General features: G+C 43.0%; 1 protein-coding gene across 3 annotated transcripts in view; it reads right to left on the bottom strand.

The window, feature by feature from the left end:
* Nucleotides 1-11467: 11467 nt before the first annotated feature.
* The window catches only part of LOC115568524 (GDNF family receptor alpha-1-like), a 52128-nt gene continuing 45054 nt past the window's right edge, over nt 11468-18541 (bottom strand). For 2 of the 3 annotated variants that reach the window (XM_030395864.1, XM_030395862.1), the window contains exon 8: nt 11468-11916. In XM_030395864.1, coding sequence (XP_030251724.1) covers nt 11698-11916 — 219 coding nt within the window. In that variant the 3' untranslated portion in view covers nt 11468-11697. The remainder of the gene's footprint in view (nt 11917-18541) is intronic. The other variant, XM_030395863.1, reaches the window with a different exon arrangement.

Raw genomic sequence — 18541 nt, 5'->3', positions numbered from 1 at the left:
GGCTGATTTTTGTCATCAACTCAACACTTTTTGCAAAGCTACTTTGTGACCAAATGAAATGAAATCAAACAGCAATAAAACACAGAACTGCTCCAAAAGACATTTGAGGACAAAAAAGGGTGAAGAACCTCAAATAAGGCGACAAAAGTGACACTTTAATCCACAGTTGCTTTAAAATCCAATGTGGTAGAGTAAAGAGCCAAAACAACAACAAATGTACGCATGTACACAAGAAATCACTAGAGAAGAACAGAGACTGAAAGTCAGGGTAAGGAAATGTCAGCTTGTACATTTATTTTATTATTCACAGGTGAACACGGCAGAGGCATGGAGTGTTTCATATCCCCTCAGGGCACATTCAGTGGGGCAAAATGTCAACGAACGAATCAGAAATGAAAATGTTTCATGCGGGGCCGCATATATGCCCCCCGGATAGACAAAGTATTTCACCAACACAGTTTAAAACCAATCAACCACTGATCTCTATCGACTGAAGTCAATGTTTACTTCTATTTGTTTTTTTGTTGTTGTTTTTTTTTAGTGTTAGTGTGGAGGAGAACCCAGTTTGAGTTCATGTGTTTAAGAAACAGTCAAAGTTTCACCGACAGTCCAACAGGCAGAAAGCACAGGACCAAAGGAGCGTTAATATGGATCACACACTAAAATGAGAGAGAGCAGGGAAAGCCCTGTGGTGATACGCCTCTCTCACTCTGGCACTGTACACTGACATGCTTTAGACAGGAAGCGCGGGGGGGGGAGTTGACGGGAGCCTTTTCAGCCTCGGTCAGTGTTCTTTAAATGGAGTACATTTATCTCCACCTGCTTGTCTCTCGAGCCCGGGCTTCAGTTTGGAATTACCCAAAGGAAAGGTTTACATTTGACAGAATGAAAGAGAAGGAGAGATCAGTCCGTTTCCACACAGAGGGATGAAAGAGCAGAGCAGAGTTCCTTCAAGTGACAGCTCAATCCACGCGGCTGTCTTCCCTTTAGAGAGACAACTTTTCATCGAGTCAGACTGCAGCCGCTCACTCATGAAAGCCAGTCTCATTTCCGAGTCCATGACTCTGTGTTTGTGTGTGTGTGTGTGTGTGTGTGTGTGCGTGTGTGTGTGCGCGCGCGTGCGTGCGCGTGTGTTTGTGTGTGTGCAAGTGTCATCGCCTCAATCTCCATGGCGATGATGTTCCATTCAACCAGGCACCTGCCGGGATAAGAGGTGGGGGGGGAGGAGGGGGTTCAGTCAGTCAGTCAGTCAAGCAGGGAAAAAGAGCATCAAAATGGCCACCGTGCCCTCGCCAGGTGTTTGTGTACTGAAAAGAATCAGGCTTCCGAAGATCATTCAGCTCCATTTACCTTTTGGGATCACCTGGGGTGCAGCAACCTAGGTGATACCTGGGTAACCAAGGCAACCCATGCCGACATTGAAGAGCTTGTGCATCTGCGTCGGCTCAAGAAAAAAAAACAACAACATTCAGCTGAAGACAAAAAACGCTTTGCAGAAACACATCTGAAAAACATCATTTCTGGGCCAATGCAGTAAAGCGGTTCTGAAAGAGTCCAGGAAGTCCAGGGGACACCATGAGGGGAGATCTTGGGTGTCCTAGGATGCTTCCGGAAGTCCCCAACAATGAATTCACGAGAAATGTAACTGTATAGACATTTTCCCAGTCAGAGGGTAGAGGGATGAGGCAATTACACAACTGAATACTAAATCAACAGCATTAATATTCTCACATGGGCCTGGGAATTTGGTTCAATTATACAAAACAATGGTAATGAACCGTCAGACATTGCACACTATTCCCTTACTACACACATTATGACACAGTTTAACAAACAAAAGGGCGAGGCTGGTTGAGAGACACTGCTGTGTCGAATCAAATGGTTTGTAAAGAAGTGAGAAGTTTTGTGCTTGTTGGAGGGCTCAGAGTGTGTGGCCTGTATTTGGATCCAGTGATACATCGAGCAGATGTTGGCCTGGACCTCCACAATGACAGGGCTCCATCTCTGACAGCAACTGTTATTAATCTATTTTCCTCATTTTATGTCAAATGTACAAACCTACAGCATCTTTCCCGAAAAAAACTGTATATCCAAAATGTAAATTCAGTCATTATTTCCTCCTCCCCGCGCTGATCATGTCGTAAATAGCGTCTCTTCACATCAGTTTGTGATCTCGGGACTCTGAAGACTTGGATAACAGCAGACGAGCTGTATGGAGCCACTTGATGTTTTTCTGGTTGTTTATCCATTTTAAAACGATTCCCCAGCTACTACAGCTGTTTAGGAGAATGCTGCAACACTGTTCTGCTACGAAGCTTCAGAAATGTTTTGTGGTCTACGAAACTACCTGACTTTTCCATCAGCATGGAGGGAGGAGAGGATGACTGGATTTTCATTTTTTGAGAGGATTTAACACGTTCTCCCACATATGAATGGAAAGTTTAACGCATAAGAAATAAATGCACACTTGCCCAAGCGGCTACAGCCTTTCAGATCTGGTAGGAGTAGTAGTTTTGTTAGCATTTTTCAGCAAAATGTAGATATAAATGACTGTGTATCTGATGTCACTGAGTCAAGTTCTTATGACTCTTCCGACATTTACCATTATTCCATTAATGATGCTTGTGGCCAAAGAGACCACTGTTCAGCAGATGTGACACAGATTCACTTTGATTAGAGTGTTTGATTGCTCCATGATAGCCTAAATGCTGTTTCAGAGTTATATGACAAGATGGATATTACATTACTCTGTGTGTCCAGTTCACAGATACAATCTGTTCAGGAGTGTTTGGCTGAGCACAAATACAGGAAGCTAGGGGAATGGCTAACCTTAATCAAATGTGTAATATCACACCTTTTAAATAATTCCAAAGCTGCCATTGCAACATGTTGTTGATGTAACTGCTCATTAAACAGACCAGTGTCTGTGTAGAGACAGTCAGTGTTAAAATGTTGGATAAGAACGGGTCAACAGAGACAGCAACAGAAACCTACTGGAGCCGCTCAAGGTTGTGTTTCATCAACGTTTGATGAACATAAGATTGCATTTTCATTTTTTTTTTTTTTTTTTTTTTACAAATGATACTTATGTATTAATGTTTGTCTGACAGCAAACAAGTGTTCATGGGTTAGGAATGTCAAGCAGCTCCTTCCCATTTTATACGCTACAATAACAACTGTTGATTTAGAACATCAAAGTTAATCTTAAAAAAGGCCAGTTCACCCAAAATAAATCAATCAATAAATAAGTAAATAGAATCTTTACAATGCATTAGGGATTGGAATCACTGTTAGCATTGTTAGAATGAAATCTCACATTTAAGAACAATGTAATAAAAATCATCATATTTGGAATGAACACATAGTGTCATGCTTTGAGATATCTGTCACCCTGGCAACCGTTTTCATAGAGACCTTCAAACTTTTAATGAATACATTATTGAATCGCAAAAGTAAGTTATATTTTCTTCAGTTTGTTTTTATACTTATACAAGGGAATGAGGAGGCCAATAACCGTTTTGTCAGCATATGTTATTCTGAAGGAGTTGCGTAGATGTTTGGGGCAGTTTTCAGAAGTAACTGTTAAAAAGTTAGTTAGACAGGCACATTATTTCTGTTACTGAAATGAAACCTGACCACTGCAGTGGACATCATGCTCCAAAAGGCGTACTCTCTGTACTGGGGCTGTATTTAGATCAGATCTGAGGGCTGTTCATTTATCTATTCATCTATAATATTATCGTGATTTTAAATAAAACATACCTTATAAGGTCTGAGGATTATCCAGAATAATCAGGATTTCATCCATGCATTGCTGCATTATTAGGACCGTTTTTTGAAATTCTTTTAATGAAACAATCAAACTTACATTCCCATCCAGTGACTTGGAGTGAATGCAGGAGACGAATATCAAACAAAAATGTGCATGTGTACAGACATATACCACAGGAGGGGTTTTTGTTTGTGTATGTTGGTCTCCTCTCAGCGTTTTCCGTTACACTGTGATTGAATAACCCTGTCGTTGCATCAGCTCCTCTCTGACAGTCGGCCATTGGTGCAAAATAACAGTTCTGAGAAGAAAAAAAACCTCAAAGTGGATGCTCCGCGGCATGTCACCAAAGCTGGTTTACAAAAAACAAACGTTGAAATGTTTTAGAGGGGACTCTTGTGTTAATGTCTCTTGAACCCAGTGTCATAGACCAAGAGCGTATCTGAGGAGCAGGGAGAGAGAGAGAGAGAGAGAGAGAGAGAGAGAGAGAGAGAGAGAGAGAGAAGGGCAGAGCTGCAGGAATTTCAGTTCAGCCACTGTGACTGTGTGCTGGTGCATCTTTGTTTATCTGCGTGCATGACTGAGAAATGGCGGGCGAACGAGTGTGTGCGAGTTTGTGAATTACAAATCGAAAAGGGAAGGACTGAGCCTGTGTGTCTATGTGTGTGACCGTGTGTGTGTGTGCGTGTGTGTGTGTCTTTGAGCGCCGATGCGTAAGGACCTACAGAGTGTGAAATGGAGCAGGGAGGTTCAGACTTCAGCCGCCACGCACACACACACAAACACACACACACACACACACACAAACATACGCAGACACACACACACACACACACACAGACACACATCTCTCTCTATGTTTCCATCTCTTGCTCTCTGCTTCATTCTCCTCCTCTCTCTACGATCATTTCCCTCTCTTTCCACACTTCCATTTTCATCCCCTTCCTCCTCTTTTTTCTTTCTTCTGCTCCCTCCACCCTTTTCCCCTCTCCTTCCATCTCTCCAGCCTCCTCTCTATCTCTCCGTCGCCGCTTTATTCCGCCTCTTTATCTCTCAGGATAAAGCTCTCCCTGCTGCGGAGTTAGTTTTTTTTCCCCCTGCTCTGCCTTTATCTTCCGTTTGGATGCCGTGTATGTGCAGTGGCATGGGGAGAGAGACGGAGACGGAGAGAGAGAGAGAGGAGAGAGACAGCATCCCCATGTCAGGCCAATGATGGATTAGAATACTAAAATACTGGAGAGAGAACGCAGACACACTAGAGTCTCAAATCTGACATGGTGTGTGTGAGTGTGTGAGAGCGTGCGCTTCAGTGCGTGTAAATCTGCTGCACGGTAATAGAACAATAAAAAGAACGCTTCTTTCCAAGCACACGCGCACACACACACACACATCCTCCTTCTCTATTCCTCTCTAACCCCGGAGGCTTTCTCTCTCTCTCTCTCTCTCTCTCTCTCTCTCTCTCTCTCTCTCTCTCCCTGAGTTGATTTAACGCATGGCTTCTCCGCTTGTTTATTTCAGTACATATTAATGTAAATCACCGGTGTCCACTCCCTCCCCTCTCTCCCTCTGCCGCCTCTCTTTCTCCCTCTGTCCATCCCTCTTGTCGTCCTGCCACAGTGTCGGCCCTGACGACAAACAGCCGAGACAACAATTAAAAGTGAACAACGGGGCCTGGTAAAAGGCCGTCACTCCGGCCCCCACCGGCCACGTCACTCAGACGCCCAGCCTCCCCTGCTGACCTCAATTAACCCCCCCTTTGGGTGGTAGGAGGTGGGGGGTTTAGACCTGGCTATCTAATTCTGTGTAATGGAGGGGAGGATGGAGGCAGTGATTGCAGGGTCAGAGGAAACTGCTCATCGCCTTTTGAGATAATTTACTGTTCACTATATGCTCAAATTTGGACAAGAATTGCCCTGTTGGTACGGACAAAGCGCAGTCGGGAGACACTGGGCCTCATTCATGAAATTTGTTCTTAAGTCCCACTTAGGAAGATTTTACGAAGATTGTGGCATTCATGAATCTTTTCTTATCTAGGATTTTTTCTTCGGCAAGAACAAATCCTACGAACACTCAGGAGTACTCTTACGCACATTTCAGTGCCGAAATGTTGGCATAGTTGTGTTTTCTTCTCTTGTGTAGTTCAATAAAATGCAATATTACAGTGATAATTCTGTCATATTTATTCATTTATTTATTTATTTCATATTTTTGGTAATTTACAAAGAATTTAAATTCTAAAATAAATTAAATGTGCCAATGATTTAAGATAAATCAAGTAAATTGGAAACATGCCATCAATTAGTAACCCCCCCACCCTATTTATACGTGGCATTTCTCCATCCAAGGCCCGCAAAACAATGGCATATATATTGCTCCTGCGGCTTTCATCAATGTAAGAACACAGCGGCGAACAATTCTGAGGCTTACGAACGAGTTGGTGAATCTGACGTAGGGTTTTCTTAAGGAACCTCTTAAGAACAACTTAAGAAAGAATCTAAGAAGATTCTTAAGAAGATATTGGTGAATGAGGCCCACTGTTATTGCCCTTGAGCAAGGCAGTCAAATCCACCTCAAAAGTGGTTCTATCAGCCAACCCACATGGAGTGGGTCATGATATGAATGTAGAATTTGGAGTCTAGACTCTGACCATGTGAGTCCTCACAAGGTAACATCAAGATGCCCAGATGGGAGCAGAGGCTCAGAGCTTCCAGGTGGATGTCAGGACGGAGGTTTAGCTTTTTCAAATGCCGAATCGGAAGCAACAGTAGCAGGAGTCAGCATAACTTTGAGGTGAGCCCGGTTGCAGCAGGCGCGGCGCATGGACTCATGCTGCAGTGGGAAGAGTAGCCAAGTGAGTGTAGCAGTAAGTAAGATTCTTTTACTATTTTAGCTTGAGAAACAGCCTCAGAATCATGTTGATGCTACACTAGCTTGTAACAGAGTAAACATTGTCTCTGTCTCAGCCATCACTTGTGTCTGCACTATGTAACTTAAGTGGGAGGATAGCATCTCAGTGTTACACTTTAAGACAGTACATCACTCACAGCAGCAGCTGTCAGTGATTTTGGTGAAACTGGATCATATTTTATGGAGAAAATGTGTTCTGGTGTTCCCCCTGATGTCCTCTAGCTGCTCTGACACAACTCACTGTGATTTACAGAGTTTCCTGAAAGCAACCTGTAACTGCTGCGTACAGGTTAGCTCTGCTAGCTGACTCATGAATCATGTGTGCATCCATGAGACACAGTTGCTTCTAAAAGCATGGTGACTGGTTTCAAGTTTCAGAGTCCAGAAGCCCTGTGAATCTGTGATCGTCAGCAGTCCCATCATTAGATGTACGGCTCTTTCCCCCCCAGCTCAATCACTCCAATCAATATTTTCACTAACCAACCAATTGCTGCCCTTTCTCAGTTATAGAATAACTCTATTTAGACTCAGTATTGTGAGCACACATCAAATAACATTCTCAGAAAGAGCTCACTGTGTGATAGAGACCTACAACAAGCTGCACAGGAAAAAACATTTCTAGCAACTTTTCTCAGCTGAGTCATCTCTAATCAGAAACCTCCAATCAACCATCTGCTTGACGGAAGTTGTCAAGAAGAGGAAGAGAAAACTGTACAATCAACTTATTGTCTGTACGTTCCTGTCCTTGCACAGTCCGCTGACTACAGATGTGTTCAAAAATACCTTTTCTACGCTGACACATCGGATCAGTTCCACATGTAAATGGACCGCATTTCTATCGTTCTTTTCCAGTCTACAGACCGCTCAAACCCCATTCACACACACATTCATACACTGATGGCAGGGGCTGCCATGCAAGGTGCTCAAGAGCAGTTTGGGGTTCAGTATCTTGCTCAAGGAGACTTCTGCATGCAGCTGGGGGGAGTCTGGGATTCAAACCAGCGACCTCTAAACTGTGTGTGTGTGTGTGTGTGTGTGAGAGAGAGAGAGAGACTCACTCATGTGTTTATAATAGTTTCTGAATGACATGAACTCTATGGCCCAGAGGAAGAAGGCACACCGATCAGCCCCAACATTAAAACACTGACAGGTGAAGTGATTAACATTGATCGCTGCGCTACAATGCAGCGGTCTCCCGGGAAACCTTGGGTCCTGGCATTCATGACAATGCGGCTTGACACACACCACCCGCCAACATCTATGTAGGTCACGTGAACAGTTGAACCTGCTCAATATAAAGCAGGTGGCGTAAATGTTGTGGCTGATCGGTGTGTATCAGGTGTTGATACACACACAATACATGTTAGGAGAGTTCTTCGTTGTCAACATGCTCTCACTCCCAACCTGGTTCTTCTTCCCCTCATTTAGAAGGAAAATGACTGAGGACAGATGTTTTCAGGTTGTCTCTTTAACCTTTACAAGGTTGTCAGGACCTGCATCTATTCTTCCCTGTACAGATTAATGAAAACACTTTGTGGAATCACTTGCAGTCATTACAATGATTGAATTTTCACTGTAACACAGATTACTGATCCTTACGACTCCGAAAGCCTGATTGCTGTTTATGACTCTGAGTGAACGCTTTGTCAGACTCCCGACTGAACCTCCGTTTTCACTCCTCAGCCCGCTACATGTTTAAAGAAGTATCTCAGGTGAGCCAACAGAGCCTTACACTGCCTCTTATCGCTGCTCGCTGATTGACAGACGCTTTGTCTGAGAGGTGTGTTCAAACGGAAAGCCCTTCGAGTGTGTGTGTGTGTGTGCTTTTCTTAGCCGACGCATGCAGTGCCCGAGAAAAGAGAAAGAGAGGTTAAAGTACACCGCAGACCTGTCACCCGGCTCGATCTCCTTCTTTTATTCCCGTTGTGCGTTGTGTCCTCGGTGCCTTCACAAAGCAAACCTCGTCTTCCTCCTCAACTGTTCCTTTTCCTCTCTGTGTACCCTCTCCTCCCATCTTTTCCATGTCCTTCACCTTCTCCTTTTCCATTTCTATCTCCAACCCTTCCCCTTTCTTCTCTCTTCTATTTCCCCTCATTTTTTTCCCAGCATGTCCCCCTTCTCATCTTCTAACCCTCTTTCCTTCATCCTGTTTTAGCTATACTTCTTTCCGTCTCCATAATCTCTTATCTCCACCACATCTTCGCTCTTTTCATTCTCTCAGTTGCTTTCACTCCCCTGACTTCCACTTTGTGGCCTTCCATATTTTTTCCGATTTCTCCATATCTCCTCTTTCCCCCTTTCTGGTTCTGCCACTTTTCCGTCTCTTTTTTAGGTTCCTCACTTTTGCTCCTTTCCTTTCTCGCTCCCTTCTTCAGCACTCTTTTCCTTGCTGCTTTCTTCACTATTTCCTCCTCTTCTGTCCTCTCCTCACACACTGTGTTCTCTCTCTTTCCTCATCTACCCCCCCTTCATCTACTCCTCCGTCTCCTTGCCCTCCGCCATCACTGGCGCCCCTGCAGATGGAAGTTAATTTTACACGCTCCGAAGAAATAGGAAAGGAATGAGGAAGAAAAAAAAAAAAATGTGTGTCAGCAAAAGATTTATAAGACATAGAAAATCAAGAGCCGGCGATTCTCTGTGCTATGTTTGTGCTCCAGGGTCCTTTCTGTTCCCGCTATAGCACACTATTTCTATCACCCCACTCACACTCACACGCACACACACACACACGCACATGCACACACACACACACTCCTTCCCCCCAGGAGCCTGTCAGATGATAAAGAGATGTTGTCAGGGACTGATTATCAGCCTCCCAACTAAAAACAAGTAAAACATCAAACGCACAAAGACCACACAGGGACTTGGCCTTATTTTCTTTCTTAATGTTCTCCTCCATACGTCTCTCTCTCTCCCACTCATTTCCAAACTCTTTTCATTTTGTCTCCGTGTTCGGTGTCAGGCGTAGCGTGTGTTTTTTCGCCTGCTGGGGAGCTATTTGATTTGTTCTGCCGTTTTAGAGCTCATATTGTTTCTGGTGTGTTGTTTTTATTATGACGGCTTTATTCATATCGGTGCCTGTGGCAGCTCAGGTCCCGGTCCTCAGTCACCGGGGAGGGAGATGGGGACGGGGATAGAGCAATAAAGCAAGAAAGAGCTGCATCGGCTCAAAACATGGCAGGCAGTATGTGTGCAAATGTATGGGTGTGTGTGTGAGTCTGTACAGTATGTGCGGTCATGCTGACGTGGGTGGGAACGATGTTTGAAAGCGAGACTCAAATTATAACAAAGAGCTTTTACCCAATTTTCCATTGCAATCTCTTTGCCTGATCCCAGCAATGCGCGCGCACAGACACACACATCACACACTTGGCACTTGACGTTCATTAAACAATGAGAGACAAGTGTGTAATTTGTCATTCACCATGGCTGTAGAACAGGGGCGGCAGCACGGAGGAGAGGATCCCTCCATTCATCACCGTGATAAAGTTTGAGTGACGCGCCGTATATCAACTTCCCCACTTCGGTGAGTGTTAGGGTGACCCACAGACAGGTAAGTCGCAAACAGGGGGACAAATTATCATCCATCAACAAGTTCAAAAAACAAAAAAAACAAAAAAACAAAAAACCAAACCGAAACCGTGGGGCATTTCTCTGTATGTGTTCATGTCAAAGCACCCAGATTTTTTCATACCACTGACATCCTTTGTCCTGTTTTCTGGCCCACACTCTACAGTCTTTCAGATGTGCTATCCATTTCGCCACTTAAAAAAATAAATAAATGAAATTCAAATGAAATCACCATGAGCCAAATGCAAGAGCACATCTATCTGGAGCTGCTATTGGTTTACTTTCAGAGTAGCCGTAAATAAAACAAGAATAGAAGATGTGTTCGGTGTCTGTACACCTTATCGTTATCAACTTAACCAGCTAAGTTCAGTCGGATGCTAAAAAGCTTGGAAAACGTCATATGGATTAACCGTTTCTGATACTTCAGGAAGTCAAATAAAAGAATTTTAGTAGCCTATAGCCAGTAATCCAATTATGCTGATAGCTCAGGTTTGGGACTGTTGGAACTAGGCTATTTTATCTGTGCCCTTTGAATAAATTAAATTAAAACTGAAGAAAACACTAAAATGCTATGTTTGTTAGCATGGTGTAGTTGCTATGGTGAAGTTATGAGTGGACTGTATGCCACGCAGAATGGTAAGGTGATGGGGATGGAGCGCCCCATTGTTATGTCTTGGGAGAGTTGACACCTTATTTTAAAATGATCGGCCTGCCTCTGCCAGCCTTGCGGGCTCACCAGATAAATGTAAATGTAGCCTAGATATAGTTTATATTGGTTCAATTGTAGCATATTGCTGACAAGTTAAAGCATACATTAACTGTGTGTATTGTATCTTATTTGTGTTGATCTACCAGCAGCAGTGACTCTGCACCCATTTTGGCACCAGTCTGTTCATTCTATTCACCATCTGAGAAATAGCATAGCGTTTTAAAAATGTATGTGTATTACTGATGATTAAAAGTTTCTAAAACAGTTTTTACGACTCAACTGCTCACAGTTACTGTATCTTCAATATACCTTTAAGCCAATATCCTGCTGACACACCTTGGCTGGCTAATAGTTGTATGCTTACAAACCACTCACACTCACAGATGTATTCTGGGCCTTAGGAACAGGAACAACTGCATTAGGCTTGTTGGTTGATGGCGGCATGTGGACGTCCTGCTATGACTAGCTCTCCTGTGCTTTCAGGTCAATACAACACTGCAGCTGCAGTCAGATCGCGTTGAACAAAGTGCCATTTTTAATGGAGGGAAGGGAAGGACAGAAGTGTGGAATCAATGGGATGCTACTGACAAAATGCGAAGTCCATTTCTTCACTATGCTTCCAACAATTTCACAGCCATCAGTCCAGGATTGTAGGTCCATTAAATGTGATTGTGTGCGTGTGCATGTGTGTGTGTTTGTTTGTGTGCATGTGTGTGTATGTGTATTCTCTATGTTTTCCGTTCTACCCCCAGCTGAGGGAGGCAGACAGAAACAGAAGGAGCAGTAGGATTGCTTTTGGAGCGCCAGCGGTGAGCGATGCAGCCCCGCCTGTGCCGGGGGAGCCCAGGTTTGAGACGGTGGCCCTCTCTGAGTAAAGCGGGATGACATCAAACTGGCCACCTTCATCCTCCTCCTCCATCTCTGTCTGTGTCAGCTCCTCCTCTTCCTCACTCTCCACCACCTGACAGGAAGGAGACAGCATTTTACGGTGTTTCAAAGCATCAGCATTATTCAACAGCAGGAAGTGTTCACCTCAATTCTCACACGTGTCTGAATTGGTGAGACTTCCGCAAATGTCATGTTAAATAGGTGGCGATTACCAAGCAAAGTATTAGAAACATATTTAAATTTACCTTCAGATTACTACAATAGTTACCACCTTTACCCCAACATGATTTAACAGTAATATTCTGTTATTTTCCAACAAGAAGTTCATAAATAGCTGCTAATCTTTTTAATAGATTTCCAGGAAACTTCCATACTTTTTCTGGTGAACTTCTGCTGATCAGTTAACTGAAGTAGACGTAAGTAAAAAATCAGGTGTTTTCGTGCTGCACCCTACAGACAGGCATCATCGTGTGCTTGTAAATCCCAAAGAAGAAATTGTTAAGTCTTACTTTGTATTTGATCATTTGAATGTAATTTGTATGTTGGGTTGTGGAGAATGAATGTGATCAAACAGAATTAATTCTTCCATAATCTGAATTTCAAATTGACTTTGATCCAAACACATAATGAAAACATCAATTAATCAAAATGTAGGTGGTGTAAGGCAACTCAAATTCATCTTTTCTGAGACACTGTACTGAAGGACTTAAAAAGAATAAACAAGCACAGAGACGATTCACAATTCACCCTACATTTTTAAAACCACATGAAAGCAATGTGTGGGGGGGGGGCATAGTCTGAAGCTGCGTTTTGGAGCCGTTCATAAGATATTTGGGGCAATAAGCAGAAAACAAAGACAAAGACAAGTGATCAGTACAATTAAATTGAGTTTTTTTCAAAAAGTGGAATTTGCTTGTGGTTAGACATTGAGTTGGCTTGTATGTAAAAGCCATGTCAGATTTTTTTCTACAGCCTAGTCAACTCACATCATGCGACGTAAATAAAATGAAAACGTGACTCAGGTTACAAGTGGGGCACAAACCCTGCTCTCTGGGGGTAAAGTCCACTGTACAGTAAGACCCATTTTTTGCTGTTCATTTGGCCTCTTCCACGGCTTTGTTGCATTGTATAAATGAAGAGTGACAGTACACAGGATGAGAGAGAAAGGGGAAGGGGCCACATTTCAGACCTCAAAGTGGTCAAATTCACCTGTTGAAAATCGCTCCAAACAAATAGGGCAGCAGCGTTACCGCCAACTGTGACTCACTTGCACTCTTTTATGAAGCTATCTTTGGCTGTAGCTACTAACTGCTGTGAACACTGCTGGATTGGAACTGAACACAGCCTACAAGACTGCATGAATACAGTATGGAGGTGATTTACAGCGGCTTTGACCAGGTCTGTGACTCTAGGGATCAAAGTACAGCAGTGGGGACAGGAGAGGCATGAAGTGGAGGTGGCTTGTTAAAAGTCATCGCTCAAACAGATCTCCAAGCTGATATGACAGGGTTGTCACACTGTCAACTGTTGAGGTACAAAGTGGTATTAGTAGACAGGAGGGGCCGGGACTAGGTGGTTAGCAACTTAGTATTCATCTCTGTAACTACAGAACAGAACGTCTTTGACAGACATCATCACTTTTGTTTCTTCAAACTTTCCGAATGTTTCAAACTAAAATTCTAGCCATATCCTTGACATTAAATGTATCATGGGTGTTCTGTGTTCTTCACTTTGATCCAGAGAAGTCTTTATTTAAAACTCCAAAGCTGTTGATGAATATGATTCACTGCAGTGTTATTGGTGTTGAGGACACACAGATGTTTGTTCTCAATGATATGCACCAACATCTGGGGGAGCCCAAGGCTGATGCTAGGTTATTGTTTTCCTACTGATAATAATGCGCTTCTTCGTCATTCTATTGAAATACTGCCTCGCTGGTGACACGATGCTCAGATCTTTTTTCCATCAATTTGAACTTTTCATCATGTAATCTGACAGCTGCAGAAGCAGTAAACAAGGCCGTCATCCAGCTCTCCTTCGGGGCACAGAAATGGATCATTGTCGGGTTGCTCTCTCTTTTATAATTCAAACGACAATCATTTTGTTAATTAGTCGTGACATCGATTCCAAACTTGGACAATCATCCGAGGGGATGTGGGAAACATTCAGCCTGACCTGCAGAGAGAAAACCTTCTTTCCAAGCCTTTAACTTGTCTGCACAGTTATTCTAAGTCACTGTCTGTTATTGAGAGCCTTGTGACCTTTCCTTTGAACTGCTTCTTTTATAACACATTGGTGAGGGACAGAAAAAGCCTGAAGAAAATTCTAAACGTTTCTTTGAAGATAATTGGAGTGAAGACAAGCCTTGGTTTCTTTTTAGGACCAGCATATGTCTAGGTAACGTACATATATTTATTAAATACAGTGTTGTTACGGTTTGTTTAATATTGCTGTTTGTTGGGAGTTTTCATGTTCAGTTGCTTTTATTATCGTATGACATTATCGACCTGGTTTCATTCTGTATCTGGATATCTTACGTGTATAAACAAGGTGCATGTTAACTCAGGTATAACAAGAATTAAGGTAACAAGCTGGACAGTCACACTACTTCTCCTCTTCGAGCGATCACAAACATCCTATCAAAAAGCTACAAAAGAGCCGTTTTTCTTTTAATTTGTTTAAATGTCTACATAAAATGTATCTATCACACAATACAATCTGTATCTACTGATAATGACATTTACCAGAATACTCTTTTGAAAGATGACTGGATTTTTCCCCCTTGCCTTGCACTCTATACTAAAAATTGTGTAATTTTCATATGTTCTCCAGCTGGCTGGAAAGCACACTGTTTACTGACAGCTTGTAGCTTTGTCATATCAAAAATGAATGTATCTACAAATGAGTACATCAACAGGCTACTGGTCTTCAAAATCCCATTCAAATCCATTTCACCACAAATTTGATTGGAGTCCTTATGGAAATGTAACATTTAAAACAAAGAGCAGCAATCTATGTTTCTAACTGTGACATTTTTTTTTCCATCGCTGGAGCAAATGCTCAGCTTTTTGAAGTGAAACCTTTCAAATTCTGGAAAAAATCGCTTTAGAGGAACACGCTAAAGCTCCTCAGAAAGACGAGACAAGCAGCTGAGCGACGGACAGATGAGGAGATTTGGAGCAGGTATAGATGAAGGGGGGAGAGGTACAGTGAGGGCCGGAGGATGAGAACATAAAGAAAACAGTGAATGAGTAAAAGAAAAAAGGGAAGGGTGGAGGAAGTTTAGAAAGGACAGAAGGAAGGAAAGAAGGAGGGAAGAAGGGGGATTTTGGGAAGGAAGAGAAAGAAGGGGGAGACATATGGGCATGAATAAATTCATACTAATGAAGCCTGACTGATGCACCGCTTCCACCCAACACCTCATCTAATCCGCTCACTGGGAGAGAGACACAGACGGACACAGAGAGGGAGAGAGAGAGCGAGTGGAGGAGGGCATCTGAGGAGGAGAGAGAGTTGGAATCCCCTCTTGTCTGGCGGCCCAGATTATCTCTGGCAGTGAGGCATGCTGGGAGCCAGGGAGCCACAGCCACAGCATATTGTGGTCTGGCCAAGGTTACAGTAGCCAGGACCGCAATTGAATTGGACTACATTTAATGGTCAGTGTTGGACAAGGGCAGCCAGGAAGCAGTGAGAGAAGGAACTCTGGGAACATATGTGTTCACAGCAAATTTCAGCATGTCTGCGTGCGCCTTACTGTCTGCACATCACGAGCTGGCATGCTCACGCTTCATCCAACAGGACTGCAATCAAAACACTTCAGGCCAAGACTTGTGCGTGTGTGTCACAGACTGTGTGAAGCCTGATGGGCTGGGACAGACAAATTAAACGGACACAGTCAGGACAGTTTAGACAATTGTTTGGTTGTAGTCTACAGCCTCCTGCTAAGCACCAAGTAATAGGAAAATGTATGTTGTGAATAACCATCGGGTCTCTCCCATCGGTCCTGTTGGAACGGACACATCTTTTAAAATAAGAACATTTCTTCTCTCATAGGACGTTTCATTTTTCTATTAGCACTATCTTTACGATAAATTCATATATTGCTCTAATAAATGTAGTACATCCATGGTTACTAGCCAGCATAGATCCCTTAGTCATATTTTAGCAGCATGGCTAACGGTAGGGTAAAGTCAGTCTGACGGTCAGTTGGTCCACCACTATGGTCCACACCGCTGTCTAAGCAAGAGAACCATTAAAATCTTACAAGCTGTCTTGAGCCAGTGAGAGATAGTAACCCTGCTGACTTTGGTGATCATTTGAATTTGTCTCTTTTACCTGCATAAATAAAAGGTCTCAGTTAGTCGGCTGGTTTGCCATTAAATGTGTTTGACATTCATGTTCCTGTCAGGATGATTCGCCATACCTTTTGTGATCCTCTGACTTTTTCACTTGCGCCATCAGCAGGTCAACATTATAATTCATGCAATTTATAATTTATGGTTCATGACCAAATATCTGCTATAAAAAACTACTGACAGTCCCACCAGTCTCACCGAGCTACTTGCATGAAGTCTTTTCAGGCCAACGTACCTATAAGAAAGTTTCTACTCTCACCAAAGCTACGCCCGAGTAGGGGCCATGATAAAGTTGCGCTGAGGTTAAACCACATTTTAGAATACACAATATTTCAGAAAACAAGACATTTCACAAAAAACTACCTCTGCCTCAGACTGTTGTTGTGTTAGGTGAAATGTGTTTTGATCCTTGGGGCCACCATACACCATTTTGCGCATCAGCTCATAACAACACTTTGTACCTCAAGAGTTGCTGCCCCTGTAGTTTCAATGTAGAAAACAGAGGCGGGTTTTCTACATTTCACAAACTCTTAAAGGAACTTAGGGCAGGATTTGTGAAAAAATAAACATTCATTATAAGTATTTTAATGCTAATGGGTGATGAAGCGTTCAAAACCAAAAAGAATGAGCCCACACACATATCTCCCCATTGCCTTGAACAGGCTGTGTGCTGCATGATGTACTGCTATTCGGGGTCCGAATTTCCCGCGCAGCCCTGCGGACGTGACGTTATTTGACGCTGAATGCGTGTCCTCGACGGCTTGGAGACCGGAAAAACTTTGTGTTGTTATGGACTCTGCTACGGCCGGAAAACGACCCACCACCACACAAAGTCCACTAAAAAGTAATACGAAGAAGAAAACGAAGGTTTTTATCAGTAGCAAGTCGTGAGTCTAAAAGAAGTTATGACTAAATCCGGGGCTGGCACGCGAATATACATTGGATATGCCTTCGACTCATGGAGGCAGCTTCAGCTTGAACTGGGACTGAAAACGGATGCTGACATGGCTAATTTCCTTGTAACCAGGTAAGAATACATTACAGGTCATTTTAAGAGCTTGATTTGAAAATCTTATGAGATCACCGAGGACTCAGAGTGAGCTAAAGTGCAAAGTAGCGTCAGCTTCTAACGTAGCGTTAGCGGCTAACGTAGCGCTAGCCGCTAACATGTAACTTAGTCCACTGCTTGTAACACTGAGAAGTTACAGACTGCGCATTTTCCACGGTCCTTCAGTCTGAAACCGAATAGTTAGAAATATGCCCTTTTAGATATGGGACCGAAAGCCCAACTTGTATCTGAGAGGTGACGTTAGCAGCTGGCTGTAGCAACAGGCTAACGGTTTGTTTGGGTCTGTGTAGTCATATTAGCTGCTAGCTACACACAGCGAGCCGGCTTCCCGGCTGCTTCGTGAGTGTAGGGGATACGGCTATTAAATCAATTTTATTTATATAGCCCAAAATCACAATCACATTGCCTCAGTGGGCTTTAAAATCTGTACAGTGAAATATATCATACACACAGCACCGGCTCCCGTCTCGTTCCCGTCCCTGGTAAATACAGTATTTGGGGTGTACAGTTACGGTATTTACAGGCTATGGCTTGGGGGCTATTGTGTTGACGAGTTGATGATACTGTTGTGATGTCGCTGAATAAAAGGCAGTTTAGAGCTAACCGTGAAGTGCACAATGTAAACGAGCTCAGGTGGTGCTATATAATAATTGATATTTTGCGTGTCTACAGGTCTGATAAAGTTATTATTATTGTTATTATTATTACGACCTTGCTTGTGAAGCACGTCTGTGTGGTTGAGTCCTTTGGGGTGGGTGGGCTAAAAGAGTAGTCTCAACTCATCAATAGAGCTTTTAGCCTTTATTTTTCTCGTGTTGTACCTTACACACAAGATTGCTCCAGACATTATACATTACGTTGTAAGTAAAGCAGGAGAAATTGTTTGTAAAAGTGAAACACACAATAGTACTGACTGAGGCAAGTATTTTGATATTATTATTGTTACAGGCAAACATTGCATGGCCATAGTTGTTCTGACCAAAGAGAAAAGACACCAAGGTAGCAAAGTCACAGCCAGCTTGCTGACTGAGACTCTAGCTTTTTAAAATATTGCTGTTTTCCAGCTATCAGAAGAAGCAGACTCCTGAAGCTGCTACTCGGGGAAGTAAGGAGATGAGAGCATCAACACCCAGCAAGCGAATAGCTGCTAAACTCTCTCATCGATTATCACCAATTGAACCAGTGTCTGAGGGGTTAGTATGTTTTCACTTTCTAAGTTTTGGTCATTAGGAATTTAAATCTTTTCAGAATATAGACAAAACATTGTAAAATGT

Source organism: Sparus aurata, chromosome 18 (assembly GCF_900880675.1).
Source record: "Sparus aurata chromosome 18, fSpaAur1.1, whole genome shotgun sequence".
Classification (NCBI taxonomy): Eukaryota; Metazoa; Chordata; class Actinopteri; order Spariformes; family Sparidae; genus Sparus; species Sparus aurata.
The sequence above is the reverse complement of the archived record's forward strand: the minus strand, read 5'-3'. Positions and strand labels throughout refer to the sequence as shown.